The sequence below is a fragment of the Eurytemora carolleeae genome, unplaced genomic scaffold (assembly GCF_000591075.1).
Source record: "Eurytemora carolleeae unplaced genomic scaffold, Eaff_2.0 scaffold1602, whole genome shotgun sequence".
NCBI classification, from domain to species: Eukaryota; Metazoa; Arthropoda; class Copepoda; order Calanoida; family Temoridae; genus Eurytemora; species Eurytemora carolleeae.
The window spans coordinates 33,039-55,096 of NW_019402104.1; the positions used below are offsets into that span (position 1 = coordinate 33,039).

Genomic DNA, 22,058 nt, shown 5'->3' on the forward strand with positions numbered 1-22,058 from the left:
TTGAAGTGGGTTTGGAGTGGATGAAAGGGGAAATAGAGGTTGCGGAGAATAAATAGTTTCTTCGAACAGTTGATTGTTAAATATCTCAGTTATGTCGTTTATATGCTAAATTGTTTTTTGTTGACATAACAAAATAAGTGATTTCAAAACTACTTCAGTTGCGTCAAAAATGCTTGACAAAGTTTAGGTTTTTGTCATATTTCTGGGAGTTCAATATTGAATATTCAAAGAGCATTGGAAACGATTTTCAATGTTTTGGATCGATTTATGTTCAGTAATCCTAAAGATTTTACTAACGTTTCGAACTGCTGATCCAATTTTAATAGATACTTAATTTTAAGCGTTACAGCTTACATGCCCGACTAGCTGCATCCTTGAGTTCTTTATCAGATAAGCATGAGGATCAAATCAACATTTTTCCGTTTTGAAAATATAAGAGTTCTCTCATAGTCTCTACTGTAAAAATTCGTAAGTTCCGTTTCAAAAAAAAGAAACAAAGGATTTCAAGCCAGACTAAGGATTAAAGGGGTATCGTCGTGAATCCGACATTTGACTCTTCGAATAATGAATTGCTTGAAATTAACAGTCCCTCAAAACCGGAAACTAAATTAAACCGGAAACTAAATTAAACCGGAAACTAAATTAAACCGGAAANCCGGAATCTAAATTACACCGGAAACTAAATGAAACCGGAAACTAAATTAAACCGGAACCTGAATTGAACCGGAAACCAAATTAAACCGGAAACTAATTTAAACCAGAAACTGAATGAAACCGGAATCTAAATAAAACCGGAAACTGAATTAAACCGGAAACTAAATGAAACCGGAAAATAAATGAAACTGGAATCCAAATTAAACTGGAAACTAAATTTAACAAGTTCTGCACTCAATATTTGATTTTTGTATTAATACGTAATAAACGCTGTAATAAATGAGCGCTTTTAGAAATGGGTTTCGTGCAGCGCTATTAGAAATGGGTTTCGTGCCCCGCTGTTAGAAATGGTTTCGTGCAGCGCTATTAGAAATGGTTTTGTGCAGCGCTATTAGAAATGGTTTTGTGCAGCGCTATTAGAAATGGTTTTGTCCAGCGCTATTAGAAATGGTTTTGTGCAGCGCTATTAGAAATGGTTTCGTGCAGCGCTATTAGAAATGGTTTGGTGCAGCGCTGTTAAAAATGGTTTGTGCAGCGCTCTTAGGAATGGTTTCGTGCAGCGCTATTAGAAATGGTTTCGTGCAGCGCTATTAAAAATGGTTTCGTGCAGCGCTATTAAAAATGGTTTCGTGCAGCGCTGTTAGAAATGGTTTCGTGCAGCGCTATTAGAAATGGTTTTGTGCAGCGCTATTAGAAATGGTTTTGTGCAGCGCTATTAGAAATGGGTTTTGTGCAGCGCTCTTAGAAATGGGTTTTGTGCAGCGCTAATAGAAATGGGTTTCGTGAAGCGCTCTTAGTAATGGGTTTTGTCCAGCGCTATTAGCAATAGGTTTCGTGCAGCGCTGTTAGAAACTCATGAGACAAGGCCACGTCACCACATGTCGCCAAGGAATTATCTAAAGAAGAAAAAAGTTTTTGTAAATTAAGTCCATAAATTTGGCACTTGAAAAAGTCCAGTGGAAAAAGTGTTTTGAAAACTTTAATTGGTCAGATATTTGTAAACAGTGAGAACCAGAAAACTCTGGAATAGGAAGACGATGTTTATACTCAAATATTCTGACTGTAAATGGTATAATGAACATGAGACCCAACAACTGTGCAGTGTATACAGACCCCTTTTACTTAAGTGATTTTATTAGTTACTCGTAAGACTATTTGCTTTGTAACATCTAATACACTGAAGTATTACTTTCTATTCCACAGTTTTCTGGTCATCATGGTATCAATGTTTTTTTTAATATTGCATAAATTTGACACTCCCCTTCAGTCTATTTTAGAATATTTTAAGATATATCTTTACCATCTAAACCATCATTCTATTCATTTTTTATTATTCTAATAAATAAAATCAAAATATCAAAAATATCAAATATATTTTAAAACACAATAAATATTTCATTGTTTGATCTTTTTTTTTAGATTCACAGGTGTGTAGATTTAAGACTTAGCTAACAATCAATAAAATCTTAACAACTGATTTATTTTAGACAGAGTAACCTCAGAATTATTTGAAAAATTAATGATTTGAAAAATTAATAAATGTAATGGGCTAGAAAAATCTTTAATTATACAATGGATGATTAAGCTGAAATCTGAAAAACTTTAAATACCAAGTTTTGTACTTTTGACGAAAAGAGGTAATCTCTATTTTTTGTTTACTGTAAAATTTTTATTACGTTTTTGTGGTCGTTTTTTTAACCGATTCTCAAAATATTACTTCCAAAATGGACAATCTATGAGGATTTCCAAGATTGATTTTGTGCTATGTTGAACAATTCTGCACTGTAAAAACGTCTGATATAGGTCTCAAATCGATCTTAAATACCAGAAAATTGTGACTATCGATCTCATTAAACTATTTTTTTTAGCCTTTTACCTAAATACTTTATTGTCGGCATATATATACATTTTGAATAAAAAAGTATTCTACAACAAATCATTAAATTAAAAGATTGTTGCCTCATATAGACCAAAACACGTCTTATTTCAAATAGAAGAAACTGAATGCTTCTCACTCTGGTTAGTCAGGGGTGAAATGAATCCTAAAAGTTTCCCTACAATATTGCATTCTCAGCTCAACTACCATATCTAGCCAGACACTCCCTTTAAAAACCATTTAAAGACCACATTCAAGGCAGAATATGAAGAGTTTCAAGTCGTCTTTACAGTCTCGTCCTTTGTGAGAAACCCTGTATTCTCTCTTTACTTGTTTGTATGTTTTATCATAACACCTTTATTTACATGCCTTAAAGTGATAGTAAAAATAATTTCAAGTGATCCTCCATTGCAAGTGTCCGATTCACTCCGGGACCATTAAAAGCTCTGTCTGATCAAGAAGAATTAGATATTCATGTATTTGATTATTTTGATTTTGATCTACAAAAATGGGCAATGGAGAAATTATCTGAGCTAAACACTTTTCAAGCCACATCTATTGATAAGAGGCCGAATTTAAAGAATTTGAGCCTCGGTGTACATTTAAGCCAAGGCTAAAATTTGGGTGGTTCCACTTAAATTTGTATTGAATTTTTCAAGATTTAAACCGGCGCTCAATTGAAACCGGTTTTTGGGGGATTTGAGACGCGGCTTAAATTCATTAAATTCGGACTCTGATTAGATTAATGTTTTAATTACACTGCAATAAATAAAGGTTCACTAAAAATACGACGACATCTTTCCTTTAAATTTGAACTTATAGGGAGCCTGTTGGAACCAGACAGTTCCTTTAAATTTGAACTTATAAGGAGCCTGTTGGAACCAGACAGTTCCTTTAAATTTGAACTTATAGGGAGCCTGTTGGAACCAGACAGTTCCTTTAAATTTGAACTTATAGGGAGCCTGTTGGAACCAGACAGTTCCTTTAAATTTGAACGTATAGGGAGCCTGTTGGAACCAGACAGTTCCTTCAAATTTGAACTTATAGGGAGCCTGTTGGAATCTAGAGGAATTTTTCTGTACAGGGGGGGGCTTAGCACCCGCATGGGGCATGAAAACCCCCTGAAATCAATAGATTTCACTGGTCCAGGGGGGGCTTAGCCCCAATAGCCCCCCCCCTGAATACGCCTCTGAAAACAGCTTGCATTTTCCAACAATTGCAAGCATTTCAGGAAAAGCCTGTCATCCTTGATCAGTCACAAGTTTAAAGAATACCATTTCTCTTTCAGTAGAAGGTCCCATGAAATTACGCTCACAATCCCTTCAAAAGAAAGAGTAATAAGCAGGTATACATAACTATATTGATTTGTAGCCATATAAAAATCTTGTACAAATTTAACCAGAAATAAATAGAAAATTTACTATTGTAAGACCCATAAGACTTTGAGGAAGACGATATTAAAGCAAACATTTTTGTATTTGATGTTTATATAAAGCAAAGAGTTTCCCTATATAGCAAGTGTAATTTACGTAGATTTACGACTAGTTGTACGTTTATATAAGAACGATACCTAAGCCAAAAACCACTGTATTTACTCAATTTTTTGGGGGTTGTTTTTTCAAAATGAAAACCGACTAAGGTGGTTAAATGAAAACCGACTAATCTGGATAAATATTTGAATTTAAAAAAGAATTAACTGTAAAAGCGATTTATCAACAAATAAACCCTAAGCTAATTACAAAAAGTCGCTATAGAGGTTAAAGACGTTAATAGATTTACAATGATTGACTTATTTATAAGGTTTTAATTTTGATTAATTTTAATTAATTAATTTTCACTTTAAACGCGTTTTGCATTAATTTCTATTGATGTTTGCGATTTGTTAATGATCAAGACTGATAAACGTCCAAAAGGCCGGATGTTTAAAATATGTTTTGTCTGTTTTTCCAGCACCCAAGTAGCTGTTGATACCTGTAGCCCAATATATCTGTAGCTGTAGAGACCTGTAGCCCAATGTATCTGTATCTGTAGAGACCTGTAGCCCAATATTTTGAGCACGAGTGTAGTATCAATTTTAAGCCCGGGGTGGGCCGGAGCGTTTTGATAAATATATTCATAAATCTTTTATTCTTGGAGTTTAAATGTATATCAGGTCTACAAAGAGATAAATATATTCATAAATTTTTTATTCTTGAAGTATAAATGTATATCAGATTAACAAAGAGATAAATATATTCATAAATCTGTTATTCTCGGAGTATGAATCTTTAACAAAGAGATAACTATATTCATAAATCTTTGATACAATTCGTACCTACTATATTGTATAAATTTCTCTAGTTTCATATATACTTCTGGAGTATATCTCTTCTTACTCTAGTTATATTTATAGTACCCCTGGAGTTTATCTCTTGGTACTCCAGTCTTATATTTACTCCTGGAGCTTATCTATTTGTACTCCAGTTTCATATATAAACTCCTGGAGCTTGTTTCTTGGTACTCCAGTTTTATAATTACTCCTGGTGCTTATCTCTTTGTACTCTAGTTTTATAATTACTCCTGGAGTGATGTAGTGATGTAGTGATGTAGTGGTGTAGTGGTTTAGTGATGTAGTGATGTAGTGATGTAGTGGTGTAGTGGTGTAATGGTATAGTTGTGTAGTGATGTAATGATGTAATGATGTAGTGATGTAGTGATGTAGTGATTTAGTGATGTAGTGATGTAGTGATGTAGTGATGTGGTGATGTAGTGATGTATTGATGTATTGATGTAGTGATGTAGTGGTGTAGTGATGTAGTGATTTAATGATGTAGTGATGTAGTGATGTAGTGATGTAGTGATGTAGTGATGTAGTGATGTAGTGATGTAATGATGTAATGATGTAGTGGTGTAGTGATGTAGTGATTTAGTGATGTAGTGATGTAGTGATGTAGTGATGTAGTGATGTAGTGATGTAGTGGTGTAGTGATGTAGTGATGTAGTGATGTAGTGATGTAGTGATGTAGTGATGTAATTGTAGTGATGTAGTGATGTAGTGATGTAGTGATGTAGTGATGTCGTAACTTTAAAAACAAATAGTAAGTTATGAAATATTTATTAAGTTAAATGTATCTTACACTGCACAATTGCTCTGCCTGATGTTCATTATTTAAAGTCATAATTTGAGTCTAAAAGTCGTCTCTCTCTTGGAACCCAAGTTACTAAAAGTTTACCCGTTTACCCGCAATTGAACGATTTTACCTGGAAACTAACTTTCCGCTATTGAAGTCGACCAACTCAACTTAGAATATCAAAACAAAGCTAAGAAAAAGCATAGAAAGTCCTTCCTCTCTCGCACCAGTAACAAATTGCGTCATTTTCCGATAGCATTCATTTATGTCATATGAGAATTTTGAGTTCCCAATCCTATGAAGACGACATTTTCCGTACATTGGAGATATAAACTTAATAAACAATCTTGGACAACCATTTCAGCCGTTTTGGTTTTTGTGTGGAAATATTTAAATAATAGGGCAATTTTCATTACAATTTAGATAAAAATTTTCGCAGTTGAAAATATTTTTCCAGCAGCTATTCCATTTTCTCATCTCTCAGAAAGAAATATTAACTATAACTTTCGTTGTAAATTCAATTTTCAGCTTGTAAAAAGCCAGTTCAAACCAGATTCAGTTCCTGAAGAATTCTTGAAAAAATCAATTTTATTTTTTATGTTTTAGCATTATTCTTATCTCCAAGGAATAATATTAATTACTTTTTGCAAAGAGCTATTTGTACTTTTTTAGTTTTTATTTTGAAACCTCAAGTATAAAAAAGCCAGTTTAAACCAAATAGATTCTAGTACAATAGATGGCAACGTAGAATTTGTACACTCTTAGTACAGTTGTATTCTGACGTCAAAAGTGTCAACTCAGTTTTTGTGTCCGACAAAATCATCAATAATAGTGATAATTTTAGAATAAAGTGCTTTTCTTACAGTAAAATAAGTGCAATTTTATGTGTTCTTTAGTTTCTGTTTTTACACTTTTATTTAATTTTGGAAAACATGTCAACTCATGTGAGACAATTTCGTTTTCCTTGTTATATTTGACACTTGTGACGTTGTGTATAATTAGTTCGTTTGTACTTGATAATCTATTTTGTTTAAACTAATTTCCATATTTACTTTAAAAAATCCAGTTCAAACTAGTTACCACAGTTGCTTTGAAAATCTTGATAAAATCTATTTAAGGATCATTTACTTAAAAGCACTATTTAGCAAAAGTAATTCTTGCATTATTAGTCATACTGTTAAACAAGCGTGCAGGCCCATACCAATGGCGAATGCCCTATCAGATTAGAAAAAATGTCCTTTAATTTTCTCCTGAGTTCGACTGCACAGGACACTGAATTACTTGTTCAAATTTTCCAATACTGGAGTTAGAACTTAATGAAGCAGTTGCGTGATTCTTCAGAATCCAAATCAGTGGTTCAGCGAAATATTTCCAATAGAACTTACATGAGCGGACTATTTCCAAAGATAAGAAAAAAAGGTTTTTAATTAAGGTAAGAAGAGAAAGTGGGAAAAGATAAGTCGAAAGAGAAGAGCATTGATAAATGCATACCTAAAGAAAAAAAGATTTTGGCAGAGAAAAATTAAGAAAAAGAAGACAGAAAGAAAGACAAAATAAGAAGAGAAGGGAAGCCAGGATAAGAATAGAAAGAAAGACAGGATAAGAAGAGAAGGTAAGACAGGATAAGAAGAGAAGGTAAGACAGGATCAGAAGAGAAGGTAAGAGATGATAAGAAGAGAAGGTAAGACAGGATAAGAAAAGAAGGTAAGACAGGATAAGAAGAGAAGGTAAGACAGGATAAGAAGAGAAGGTAAGACCCTCCATGCAAAGATGACAATGATTGGCTCACATGCCCTACTCTTAAAAGCTTTGTTTGATCATTCAGGCCTGTAATTATAAGGGGTGGGAGGGCATGAGGGGCAGAAGAGGGGCACACTATCTGAGACAAAAAAGAAGAAAATGAAAAAAAAATGAAAAGAACGAAACGTAAAATGAAAGAAAAAACGAAAAAAAGGAAGGAAATTGGCATAAAATCTATTTTTGTTACCAATATCTTGTATAAAGTACTTTCATTTCTTCAAAATAAAATAAAATTATTTAAAAATTTTTATTTCTATCCTGTTTTGTGAAATGATAGGGTTTAAAATTTAAATTAATTTTTTTATAATATGAGAAGCTTCTCCTCTTCCCTTCTTCCATTAGATTAATCACTCTAATAAACCATTGACCATCGTTTACAACAAAAGACAAATTGAAATTATAAATAAATATAAACATTGGTCTGGCCTGGCATTGATAGTTTAAGAGCTTGTTTCTGGCCGTAATGACATCGATAACTGACGAGATCATGCCCATTAATTTGGCAATGATAGTTTTCGAGCTTGTGTCCGTGATGACATTGATAGCTACATTATGCCTAGGCTTCTGTATGCCTAAATAACATTATGCCTAATATTCTGAATGCCTAGATTCCATTATGCCTAGATTTCTGAATGCCTAGATAACATTATCCCTAGATTTCTGAATGCCTAGAAAACATTATGCCTAGATTTCTGAATGCTTAGATAACATTATGCCTAGATTTCTGAATGCCTAGAAAACATTATGCCTAGATTTCTGAATGCCTAGACAACATTATGCCTAGATTTCTGAATGCCTAGATAACATTATGCCCAGATTTATGTATGCCTAGATACCATTATGCCTAGATTTCTGAATGCCTAGATAACATTATGCCTAGATTTCTGAATGCCTAGATACCATTATGCCTGGATTTCTGAATGCCTAGATAACATTATGCCTAGATTTCTGAATGCCTAAATAGCATTATGCCTAGATTTCTGAATGCCTAGATAACATTATGCCTAGATTTTTAAATGCCTAGATACCATTATGCCTAGATTTCTGAATGCCTAAATAACATTATGCCTAGATTTCTGAATGCCTAGATAACATTATGCCTAGATTTCTGAATGCCTAGATAGCATTATGCCTAGATTTCTAAATGCCTAGATAACATTATGCCTAGATTTCTGAATGCCTAGATAACATTATGCCTAGATTTCAGAATGCCTAGATAACATTATGCCTAGATTTCTGAATGCCTAGATANTTTTTTGTTTTGATGCAATCAATAGCAGTTAAGGGAAAGAAAACACAATAAAAAATATCTATCTTAATAAACTAATGTGTGATAAGTTAAAAATCTAGTTTTTAGTCTTCAGTCGAAATTTTGACCCTTTTTGAGTTCTTCAGGTGAACAAAAATGTGTCAGCATGGCGCGCTTTAACTGTATAAAACATGGTATATATAGAGAATATTGAAAAAAATTGACAATATAAAATTATTTAAGGATTAAATTGTAAAAAAAAAAGAAAAAATGCTAAATATTTATATTTCTTAGAAGAAAAAACACAAAGTTTAAAATATTATTTAATAATGTTCGTTGCCATTTGATCTGCAGGCTTGAAGTACGCAGTAAACACCTGAAAAACATTGTATCATTTTAAGTTAATTGTAAACCACGAAAAAAATTATTAAAAAAAAAAATTTGCCACAAACTCAAACGTTTTAGTCCCTTAATCTTTGCAACCTGATGGTTTAAACCTTTGATATTTTATCTATGACTTTTTGATCGAACAGAATTTATAGTTCGAAATAGTAAAGGTATACTAAATTGGGTTACAACGATATAGGGATTAAAAATTTGAGTTTGTGGCGAAGACTCAATTCCTTTAGTAAATTGAGTTTCCAATATAACTATATACGACCATATCAAAATACATCTTTAATGAATATTTTTTAATTATCTTAATTTTATTTATTGTTCATCTTGAAAAATTTGAATTTTTTAGAAAGAAATTTGCAATTGGAACCGGTAGGACTTATTATATAAAATAAGATATTTAATCCAAAATTATGTTTTTCACTTCTTATGATAGCATTATATGGTTTATTAATAATTTAAGCTTTAAATTAACATGGATTGCATACAATACATGGATATACAAGAATTTATCTAGATATCCCAGAGGAGCCTAAGAAACTTACGTTTGCTCCTATTATTATTTAAATTAAATAAATTTTCAGTTATAAAAGATATAATTGATATTATTTATACGTCCGTATTACATGACCAGAACTCCCACCAATGGCAGTGCAGTATCATTATCACGTGACTCTGTCTGTATCACGTGACCAGTATTTGCTTAATGATCTGTTTAAACCTATAACTATTCTAATTCGAAATTTTAAATATATAGATTTTTGTATAAATTTGACACAGTTTTAACTCAATTTCTCGAGACAGGAACATCAGATAGAACTCTCAGGGGTTTCAATCAACTCCTAAAATCCTTAGGTTTCAGGCTATTCCCCCTTTCATTTTCCCTTTACAGTCTCTTTAATAACTTGATTCATTATTGAAGATTTCACCAAAATATTTATTTTACCCCTGTAATTAGCAAGATTGTGAGAAATAAAAAAAGTTATCAAATTTGTGCTCTTAACTCTAGATTGTTAACCAAAATATTTATTCTACCTCTGTAATTAGCAAGATTGTAAGAGATAAAAAAGTTATCCAATTTGTGCTCTGAACTCTAGATTGTTAACGAAAATAAGTGTTATATGAAGTCCATAGGACATTAATTAATAAAGCTGTTAAAACTTGTAAATGCACAATAAAATAATGTTCATATTAGTATAACAATATTCAGCAAACATAACTAAATAGAAAAATAGTCAGATAGATCTCACAGTACCTGAGGTCCTCTCCTGTTTGCAGGATTAGGCCCTTTTGCAATACCCTGAATATAAATTGTTTAAAGGGGCTGTTCCCCAAAAACAAAAAAGGTATATGATGATAAACCATTGTAAAGTACTATTTGCATTGTTATCCAATTTCTGAATAAGCTTTTTACGTAATTGTTCATTTTTATACATTTAGAGAAAGAGAAATAATTTATCTTGCCTTGGGTCCTATTCGGTTCATAGGGTTAGGCCCTTTACTCTGTGATTTGAAGACAGGTATTTTCTGTTTTTTGAGTCTCAAGGTTTCATTTTGTTCATCTGTTCGTTGTTCATTTTGCTGTTCAATGGGAGTATTCACGTCTTGTTCATCTTGCTGAACACTATCATCAACTAACTCTTCTTTACTTTCCTGACTTGGGACTTTCCCAGTCCCCGGTCTGGAAATATTTTCCGAGTTCTGCCATTTTTGAATAAAATCCTCTTTTTTATCATCAACAGGGGTTTCCCTCTCAGCCACAAATATTACTTTTCCTTCTTGTTTTGTTTGCTGAGTTTGACTGGATTGAGCCGGGTCAGGGTACTGGGACCAAATTTAATGAATTGCGAGAAGTAGGGCTGGGCAAAGTTCCGTTAACGAAACGTAGGTTTTGAAAATTAACGGAAGAGTCCGTTAAGGAACAGCAAAACCCGTTAATATTTAAACAATTAACAAAACGGTTTTGAAAAAAAAATAACGGTTGAAAACGTTAACGAAATGCATGGGTATTTAAAAACAGCAACTTTCACTCTTTTTTTCTGCTAAAATTACATGAAACTTGCAGCAAAAAAATATTTGTTTTGTATTTTGATGTTTTTAAAATTCGTCTTCAGTTCCCTTCCGCTGTTAACGATTTGCCAAACCGCTAACGAAATTTTTTCTGAACGGCTAATGCTGTTAATTGCAAAAAAAACAGCTTTTTAAAATTAACGGCTTATAAAATTTTTCATTTTTAACAGATGCAACTAATCATTAACAAAAAAAGTTTGAACAAGCCCAGTCCTAGTGAGAAGTCATTAAACTACATAATAATGTATCTTTAATGGCTGGTTCAACTTGGAGTTTAAATTTTGAACTATCCTAGTGAGCAAGAGACGAGTTTTGTTTTAGCCAATAGATTGAGGAGTCCAATATTTGCGAGTCTCTGATTGGTTGGAACTGTCAGAAAATTTCTCTTCGTCAGCTGATTTCAGGTTAGGGTTGTTTAAAATCCAAAACTTTCTAATTGATTAAATTTGGTCCCTGTTTAGCTAGTGTCCTTGGGTCAGGGTAGGATAATTTTAGAAAAGCACCCAGAGATGGCGTTCCTTGCAGTTGCTGAACTTTTCCCTTGACAGCTCTAACGTCAGCCCTATGGAGATATTATGAACATTTGAAATCAATTTTTTTAAATTAAAAATTTATGCACGAATCCATGTTTAAAATGCTTTTTGAAGATTTGAACTTATCAAAACTACCAAAATCTGTTTTTGATCAACATGCCTTATATGTGTTTTCTTAAAAGTTTGTACATTTAATTCCAAAAAATAGTGAAAAGTCGATAAATTGCAAATCGATTAAAAATTTTGAAATCGAAACAAAAGAATGTATGTTAAATTAAGATTACAGTGAGACCCGAAAACTATAGAACTGGAAGTTGACTGTTAAAATCCTCAAACATGGAACACAGCAATTAGTGCAACGTGCAGTTGCTTTAAACTGAAACACTTTCAATAAATCTCTTTAATTTTTAAAAGATATAACTTTGTCCGAATTTAATGAATTTAAGCCATGTCTCAAATCCCCCAAAAACCGGTTTCAATTGAGCGCCGGCTTAAATCTTGAAAAACTGAATACAATTTTAAGTGGAACCAACCATATTTAAGCCGCGGCTCAAATTCTTTAAATTCAGCCTCTTGAGATCGGAACTTAACCGTTTGATCTCGATATCAAATGTGGAAACTTTTAGATTTAAGGTTCAATGCTTCATCCCTCAATTCCACAGGGTTTTACGGATCAGTGAAGAGGAATTAAGTTAATCCGTAGAACTGCAGAACTGGAGATCAATTCTTAATCCTGAGATTCATTATCCAAAAATCTTTAATTCCGAAAAAATCCTATTTTTTCAAATATCGCTTACCTCTGAATATCTTTGTAAAAAGTATGATTATCAATAAAATTTCTTTTCATCTTTTCTGTAAACATATTTTTTTTAAATATTTAATTTTAAACAAATTGAGATAATTTTTCAAATCAAACTTTCGAATCTAGGACCAAGAAATTGGGCAAAACCTAGAATTTTCTAATCCATATATCCATGTAACCTGATGGTGTTAACCTTAATTGAACTAGCAGAATTTAAAGTTTAAAATTTATAATGTCGACGACATTGGGTTGGAAAGATATAGAGATAAGAAAATTAGAGTTTATGGCAAAGACTCAATTCCTTATTCTGAAATTTTACTGCATTAAGATTAGAATTAATAATAAAGGGACTGTGGTCTTAATTTATGTTGACCCTCCATTTAAAGAGGAACAAATGCTCGATTCACTCCAGCATGCCGAGTCCATTAGCGCCTGATCCAATCAGGGTTCAGTAAGGTGTTTGTTGTCTATTCTGAACCAATAGAAATAGTATGGCGGTAACATCTATCTTTCTATCTATCTCATTATCCAATTAGAGTTATGAATCCTTTAATCAGCGCTAACAGTAAATGGAAATATTTACTTCAAATGAACTTTAGCGGATTTACAACGGTATACCAGCTTAAAATCTGAATTTAATCAATAATGTTAAAGATTAAGTTGTTTTCTTGCTTCAAAACTGTTCTATTCTGATAATTTCTTAATTTATTTCTGAAACAAAAATGCGCAAGTCATTAATACAATTAATCAGTTTTCAAAAACAAAAACATGAATGTATTGATCAGACAAACCTTTTCTGGACAAAGTTGTGAATCGGAGGATCACTTAGATAACTAAACAGAGCTTTAAGAAAATTTTAAAAATAATAAAGACATATACAGGGTTACCCACAAAGAATGAGACTTTATAAAGACTGTAAAGACGACACTAAATATATGACTATTTCAAGCTTGATTTTTGGTTTCTGCATTAATTAAGCATTTTGTAATTTGTTGGTTTACTAAATTAGACACAGCACAGATATTATTAGCCCGTTTCTGCATAAAAGGAACCCTGAAGCAAGAAAACGGACTGAACAATTTCCGTTTAATCGTCTCTGAAGTCTAATATATTCTGTTATACGTAATACGAATATACATGATATAATGCTACCATGCCCTTCGCTTATATACATAAAGTTATAATCTCTGTTTGTCTGTTTGTTTGTCCGTATATAATGCAGGAACCTCTGGACCGAAATGCCTCAAATTTTGATTGGGGACCTCGGGAGAACCACGAGAATTTTCTTAGTTTGGTTTTGAGATTCTAAATTGAGTGGGTCGACTTTTTTTTTAGCGAAAAGTTAGTTTCCGGTAAAATTTGTCCAAATGCGGGTAAACGACGGGAGTAACTTTAAGTACCCTGTGCAACAACAGGGAACCCATGTATTAGAAAACATGTATTGTAAGAAGAATTTTGGTCTAACATTTATTACAAAATCAAGTTGTATTCATTATTTATGTTAAAAAATATTAAGTAACAATTCAGAAATGGATATAGATTACAATTACTATTTTCGTAGCTTCTATATTATGTTTTTTTTAAAGATAAAAATGAAATAAAAATTTAACTTTCTTGCAGAATTTTGAAACAAATTAATTTGATAAAATTTTTAAGCTAAGCTTTGATCCCTATTTAAAATCCTGCATTCAATTATGATTTCACTTTCATATTTGTATGATTGAAATTGGGTATTTTTAGTATGATCTCATTGCGTAATTTTTGGTTTTCACAATGGGTAATTTTTGGTTTTCACATTGCGTATTTTTTCGTCCACTCTTTGGCACAATCATTGTACTTGGCAAGATCTGTCTTATATAATCTGAAAAAGAGATAAAATTAGCTTTTGTCTCAGCAAAATAGATGAAAACATATTTACTTTTCTATCTGAAAATTAATTGGTTACCATGTAAACGTGACTTGCGGATTCATTCAGCAGAGAAAAACGAGAAAATTGTGAGAATGTGACACTTTTCTAGTAAAACGACAATATCTTCCTTATTGATGCTCAGGTACAGGATGTCCCACGAAATATGACAATTGATAAAGTTTTATAAATGTCGTCTTTTATATACTGTATTAGATAGTACAGGCTTTTTACTTTGAAATCAATTTTTCTATAACATGACTCCCATATTATTTTTATTTTTGTCTTTGGTATCAAAAAACTTATCAAATTATGGAAGAAGACATTGTAAAATATTCACCCATTGTCATGTTTGCAAATCAAATCAAATTTTATCATTTTTTACTTTCTTTTTCTTAGATTGACTTTTAACTGTACTTGAAATTATGAAAAACTCTGTTTAGCGTTTTTCTTTTCTTTTTATGCTTTTTATACCTGGCTATTTCTGGTACAAGAGGGTCATCTGGGTTCGGGTCACAGAGAAGAGAACATATAGAGAGTAAAACCTGCAAAAATAATATTTTTTATTTAAACATAGAGAAGGAAGAGATAGAGAGTAAAACCTGCTAAATTTAATATTTTACTAAAACACAGAGGAGGGAACATATAGAGAGTAAAACCTGCAAAATTGATATTGTATTTAAACACAGAGAAGGAATAGATAGAGAGTATAAACTGCAACAATTTTTTTTTAACATAGAGAAGGAATAGATAGAGAGTAAAACCTGTAAAATTGATATTGTATTTAAACACAGAGAAGGAATAAATAGAGAGTATAAACTGCAACATTTTTTTTAACATAGAGAAGGAATAGATAGAGAGTAAAACCTGCAAAATTTAATATTTTTATTTAAACATAGTGAAGGAATAGATAAAGAGTAAAACCTGCAAAATTTAATATTTTTATTTAAACACAGAGAAGGAATAGATAGAGAGTATAAACTGCAACATTTTTTTTAACATAGTGAAGGAATAGATAGAGAGTAAAACCTGCAAAATTTAATATTTTTATTTAAACATAGTGAAGGAATAGATAAAGAGTAAAACCTGAAAAAAAAAACATAGTGAAGGAATAGATATTAAGTAAAACCTTCAAAAAAATAATATTTTTATTTAAACATAGCGAAGGAATAGATATAAAGTAAAAGCTGCTAAAAAATGATATTTTTATTTTAACAAAGTGAAAGAATAGATAGAGAGTAAAACCTGCAAAAAATAATATTTTTATGTAAACACAAAGAATGAAAAGATAAACAGTATAACTGGCAACATTATTTTTTCAAAAATAAAGAAACAAAATTGTTAGATATTCCTTAAAGCCTCATAGTTACTGCAGTACGCACAGAAAGTTTAGTTCAGTGTACCGTAGATCACTGATGCAGTACGCACAGAAAGTTTAGTTCAGTGTACCGTAGATCACTGATGCAGTACGCACAGAAAGCTTAGTTCATGTTGTCATTAGTACACTACTAGACAGAAGGAGCCATTACTAGTCCGACATTGTCCGATTTCCTAATAGAAAATGAAAACAAAAGCTCTTCAATGAAAGAAGCTATGATTGTAAACATTTACGTGCAATTTATCTTAGTTTAACGTGGTTCCATACAAGTTTAATAGATTTTATTAATTCAATATTTCTTTAATTCTATCTGCGTTTTCGACATGCAGTATTGTTTTCGTTTATATTTAGGTCAAACTCAGCTAAACGAGTATTTCTAACAGTAAAATAACAAGGTTTAAAGGTTAAAACATCATTGTATAGGTCTTAGTTGCACTCTTAAAGGGACTGTATAGGTCTTAGTTGCACTCTTAAAGGGACTGTATAGGTCTTAGTTGCACTCTTAGAGGGACTGTATAGGTCTTAGTTGCACTCTTAGAGGGACTGTATAGGTCTTAGTTGCACTCTAAGAGGGACTGTATAGGTCTTAATTGCACTCTTAGAGGGACTGTATAGGTCTTAGTTGCACTCTTAGAGGGACTGTAAACGTTATATCAAGTGACCTCCCATTTTTAGACTGGCATGTCCGATTCACAACAGTATCCTAAAAATCTTTAAACTCAAGGTTTCCAGGAACTACAGTAGGTGGTTGCTCTTTGGCTTTTTGTATTTGATATTTTCCTTATCTGTAGAATTGTACTACTGTAAATAAAACTTTTGTAATTGCTATTTTCTTTATCTGCAGTTGTACTGTAAATAAAACCTTTGTAATTGCTATTTTCTTTATCTGCAATTGTACTGTAAATAAAGCCTTTGTAATTGCTATTTTCTTTATCTGCAGTTGTACTTTAAATAAAACTTTTGTAATGGCTATTTTCCTTATCTGTAGAATTGTACTTTAAATAAAACTTTTGTAATGGCTATTTTCCTTATCTGAAGAATTGTACTTTAAATAAAACTTTTGTAATTGCTATTTTCCTTATCTGTAGAATTATACTTTAAATAAAACTTTTGTAATTGCTATTTTCTTTATCTGCAGTTGTACTGTAAATAAAACCTTTGTAATTGCTATTTTCTTTATCTGCAGTTGTACTTTAAATAAAACTTTTGTAATGGCTATTTTCCTTATCTGTAGAATTGTACTCTAAATAAAACTTTTGTTATTGATATTTTCCTTATCTGTAGAATCGTACTTTAAATAAAACTTTTGTAATTGCTATTTTCCTTATCTGTAGAATTGTACTCTAAATAAAACTTTTGTTATTGATATTTTCCTTATCTGTAGAATAAACTTTTGTAATTGCTATTTTCCTTATCTGTAGAATCGTACTTTAAATAAAACTTTTGTAATTGCTATTTTCCTTATCTGTAGAATTGTACTTTAATTAAAACTTTTGTAATTGCTATTTTCCTTATCTGTAGAATTGTACTTTAATTAAAACTTTTGTAATTGCTATTTTCCTTATCTGTAGTTGAACTTTAAATAAAACTTTTGTAATTGGTATTTTCTTTTTCTGTAGAATTAAAATAAAACTTTTGATTTGGGGTATAAATAAAAGGCCCATGTCCAGAGAATTACGACCTCTTTTCCAACGATAAAAATAAGAATATAACCTAATCCGAGGTGACCGTATATAAAAATACAGTGAAGACTTTTCAAAATTTTACTTTAAGTCTTTAAAAAGAAAAAAGATGAAAATAAGTCCCCAACATTTTTCTAGATAGAAAAAAAAGTTAGACGTTTTCATTCGATTCTTAAAATAATTGTTGATTTTAATTTACGTTTTATTCCCTTAAACATTAAATGTTAAAAGTTTAATATAATTTTTTTCTGAACTGTTGTAGATAGTGTGTATGTTTTATTATTAAAAACAAATCATAAAATCTCAAGATTTGGGCTCAGTAACATAAGAAATAATTACAAAAAAAACATATGAAATATATCATAACAAAACATATTATTACAAAAAAAAACATATTATTACATATGATATTAGTAACTTAAGATATAAAGTAAAGTACAATTAATTGTCTTAACCTAACCCTTAAATAACAAATACATTTGAACTTTATATTTCTTTTAGTTGAACTATTTTTTTTGTTCATTTAAACTCCTAGCTGCAGCGCTCGGCCACCTAGGCAGTCCTAGGTGCAGCTTTCTTAACCTAACCGAACCCTGAAATAAGTCAATTTCTGGGCCGAGCGCTGTGGCTAGTAGTTCAAATAAACCAAAAAAAAAGTCTAAATGAAATGTTCGAATGAACAAACTGCTTGTATTTTTTTTTATAGATTTTGTAATGTTATCTACTGTAATTTTTATCTTTTGTAACTTACATATTTTGTAATTATATGTTTTGTAATCAAATGTTTTGTAATTATATTTTTTGTTATTATATATTTTGTTATTATATATTCTGTAATTATATCTTTTGTAATTGTATCTTATGTTTTCTGTAGATTTTAATACATAAAATTTTGATAGTACTTCAGAAAACTTTAAGGGAATTCAAAACCGAATGATAGGTATAAGTAAAAGGTTTTTATGAGGATATAACAAACTTTATATTTCAATAATTGTTGTGGTCAAGCTCCTGCAGTCCATTAGCGCCTGATCCAATCAGGGTTCAGTCATGTGTTTGATGTCTATTCTGGACCAATAGAAATAGTATGGCGGTAACATCTATCTTTCTATCTATCTCATTATCCAATTAGAGATACGAATCCTTCAATCGGCGCTAACAGTAAATGGAAATATTTACTTCTACTGAAACTATGGGGATGGTATGTACAGAGAATAATCTTTTTCACAGGTAGAGAGAACACATAAATAATACATATTTTACAGAAGAAATAAAAATTACACTATTTGCAGCACCCTGTTAACTAACCAAGGCTATTGATGTCTTCCATTCATATTCAATCATATAAAAAAGCATTAAAGAGGAAACCCCAAAAATGTATGCTTCATTGTTCAAAGGAACTGAGTTTTGGCCACAAACTCTGATTTTTGAACTCCTTTATCTCACAAAACCGATGTCGTCGTCGTTAATATTTTAACTATGAATTCTGTTAGATCAAATAGTCAAATTTTAAAATATCAAAGATTTTAATCATCAGGTTGCAAAGAAATAGGGATCAGAAAATTTTTTGGCAAAGACTTAATTCCATTGGATTGAATTTTAACAGCTTGCATGGGCCAAGGACCTAACTGTTATATTAGTATATGGAAATCACTTTAAACTAATTACCTTTGAAACTGTCAGCGCTGGAGACCATTGAGATCTTAGAATATCCAGGCATATTGCTCCATTGCTAAATTAGGGATTATTAGGCATATTGCTCCATTGATAAATTAGGGATTATTAGGCATATTGCTCCATTGCTAAATTAGGGATTATTAGGCATATTGCTCCATTGCTAAATTAGGGATTATTAGGTATATTGCACCATTGTTAAATTAAGAATTATTAGGCATATTGCTTCATTGCTAAATTAGGGATTATTAGGAATATTGCTCTATTGCTAAATTAGGGATTATTAGTCATATTGCTCCATTGCTAAATTAGGGATTATTAGGCATATTACTCCATTGCTAAATTAGAGATTATTAGACATATAGCTCCATTGCTAAATTAGGGATTATTAGGCATATTTTTCCATTTCTAAATTAGGGATTATTAGACATATAGCTCCATCTGCATTAGGGATTATTAGGCATATTGCTCCATTGCTAGATAAGGGATTATTAGGTATATTGCACCATTGCTAAATTAAGAATTATTAGGCATATTGCTTCATTGCTAAATTAGGGATTATTAGGAATATTGCTCTATTGCTAAATTAGGGATTATTAGGCATATTTCTCCATTGCTAAATTAGGGATTATTAGGCATGTTGCTCCATTGCTAAATTAGAGATTATTAGACATATAGCTCCATTGCTAAATTAGGGATTATTAGACATATTGCTTCATTGCTAAATTAGGGATTATTAGACATATTGCTTCATTGCTAAATTAAGGTTAATGGAGGGTAAAGCTGAAAAATATTTATTTTTCAAATTGATTGCGCAATTGAACCAAAAAATCTGCGAAACATAAAAAAATGGCATCTTGAAGAGCAACGGTTAAGATAAGATAAGATTTATCTTCAACAATACATATAACATCTAAAATTGTTACTACAAAAGAAGCACGAAGCGTAGAGATACCTGTTAATATTAGGATGATAGATTCTGGTGGTGAATGTGAATTTAGGAGGTTTAAAGGGATAGTCCGTGGGAAAAGTTATGTTTAAAAAGAAAACTCCTCCTAAAAAAAAATTGTTAAAACTGGCAAAACAAAAATATTTCTAATATCTGATTATATCACTTTTAGACTCAAATTATTAATTTAAATAATCCAATGAACTGGAAAAATAGCAATTGGGCAATGTAGACAGTTTTTAAAACTTTTTTGTTTGAATTAGTTAAACGTCAAAACGGCTGAACCGATCGGTTTAAATTGCTTTTGTGAGACCTCGCGTGACCCCAGGGAAGGTTTATGGATAATCAAATTTTCAAAAATTTGCCTTTAACAAAATTGGATTTTTGAAAGTTTTGAAAATCCACGAAATATTTTTTTAAATCCGCGAAATTTGTTTTTGTTTTACAATGATTAAAAAGAGAACATATTCTCAATTGAAACAGAAGATGGGCGCGAAGCGCTCTAAAAGTCTAGTAATATTATGTTTGTTTCCACATAATTTTCGTTGAACTTTTTCACATTAATTTTTACTTAATAAGTGTTTAAATAAGATACTACATAGTAAATATTTTTGCTTTGTAACAAAATCTTTTATTTTTGATTTTATGTCGTCATCTTGTTCCTACCTTCCCATCTACCTACCTACCTACCTACTTACCAATCTACCTACCTAGCTACATATCTACCTGTAATAAATTAAGTTTGAACATACCTATGTAAACATTGTTTGAAAACGCGCATAAACTTGTAATGCGACTAGATTAACAACGTATTGTGATTAGCTTAAATACGATGATAAATATCTGCGTAATTAGCCACGTAGTGTGATTAGCTTAAATACGATGATGTATATCTGCGTAATATTTTAAATATGTATAATGAACTTAACATGTAATACATAGATATTTGCAAATACATCAGTTGATTAAGACTCTGCTTTGATTATGGTATAAGAAGTAATTTGGTCCTTGTTGAAACATACAAGATGAGGTTGTGCCTTGAGATTTGGCATTGATCGACTAAGAGCTTTTTTAAAAGCTATGCTTGCGTTCTTATTGACATTTAGAGCCTATGAGATCATGCCTCGAGATTGGTATTGTTAGAGTAAGAGCTTTTTTGATAGCTACGCTTGTGTCCATATTGACATTTAGAGCCTATGAGATTATGCCTTGAGATTGGTATTGCTAGAGTAAGAGCTTGTTTGATAGCTACGCCTTGTGTCCATATTGACATTTAGAGCCTATGAGATCATGCCTTGAGATTAGTATTGTTAGAGTAAGAGCTTGTTTGATAGCTACGCTTGTGTCCATATTGACATTTAGAGCCAATGAAATACAGTTCTCGACGAAGTTTTAAGAGTACAGCATTTACTACCTTGCTACCTGTGAACCAACCTATCTACCTACTTACCTATCTATAGCTAGCTTCTTACCTTATACCTACCTATTTGCCTACCTACATATCTACCTACCTAGATACCCATGTACCTTGCTACGTAGCAATTTTGCCACAAACCTAGCTATTTTTCCACTTACCCAGCTACATAGCTATCTTCCTAGCTACCTAGTTACCTACCTTCCCACCCAGCTATACCGNAATCCCTTCCACAATAATCCCTTCCACAATAATCCCTTCCACAATAATCTCTTCCACAATAATCCCTTCCACAATAGTCCCTTCCACAATGATCCCTTCCACAATAAACCCTTCCACAATAATCCCTACCCAGCTCTCTTCCTACCTACCTGGCTCTCTACCTACCTACCTAGCTTTCTACCTACCTATCTAGCTCTCTACTTATCTACCTGCCAATGAAACACGTCATCCCCAACAGGTCCTGCAGAACATTGGGCTGGAGGATCATTCATAATATCTTCATCAGCACATTATTATTATTATTATTATCATCATTATTATTATTATTATTATTATCATTATTATT

The 22,058-nt window shown here is 31.5% G+C and overlaps 2 protein-coding genes across 2 annotated transcripts; both read right to left on the reverse strand.

Annotated features, from left to right (window-relative positions):
* Positions 1-8,956: 8,956 nt before the first annotated feature.
* LOC111717854 (uncharacterized) lies at positions 8,957-12,535 on the reverse strand. The gene is made up of 6 exons (XM_023493308.1): positions 12,486-12,535; positions 11,609-11,717; positions 10,550-10,909; positions 10,341-10,385; positions 10,121-10,178; positions 8,957-9,065 (listed from the first exon to the last, which is right to left on the reverse strand). The coding sequence occupies exons 1-6, from the start codon at positions 12,533-12,535 to the stop codon at positions 9,013-9,015; spliced, it is 675 nt and encodes a 224-aa protein (XP_023349076.1). The 3' UTR covers positions 8,957-9,012.
* A 1,742-nt stretch (positions 12,536-14,277) lies between these two features.
* Positions 14,278-21,984, reverse strand: LOC111717855 (ubiquitin-conjugating enzyme E2-17 kDa). The gene is made up of 5 exons (XM_023493310.1): positions 21,922-21,984; positions 20,083-20,183; positions 19,122-19,185; positions 14,871-14,941; positions 14,278-14,351 (listed from the first exon to the last, which is right to left on the reverse strand). Exons 1-5 carry the CDS (start codon positions 21,982-21,984, stop codon positions 14,282-14,284), a joined length of 369 nt encoding a protein of 122 aa, XP_023349078.1. The 3' UTR covers positions 14,278-14,281.
* Positions 21,985-22,058: the final 74 nt, after the last annotated feature.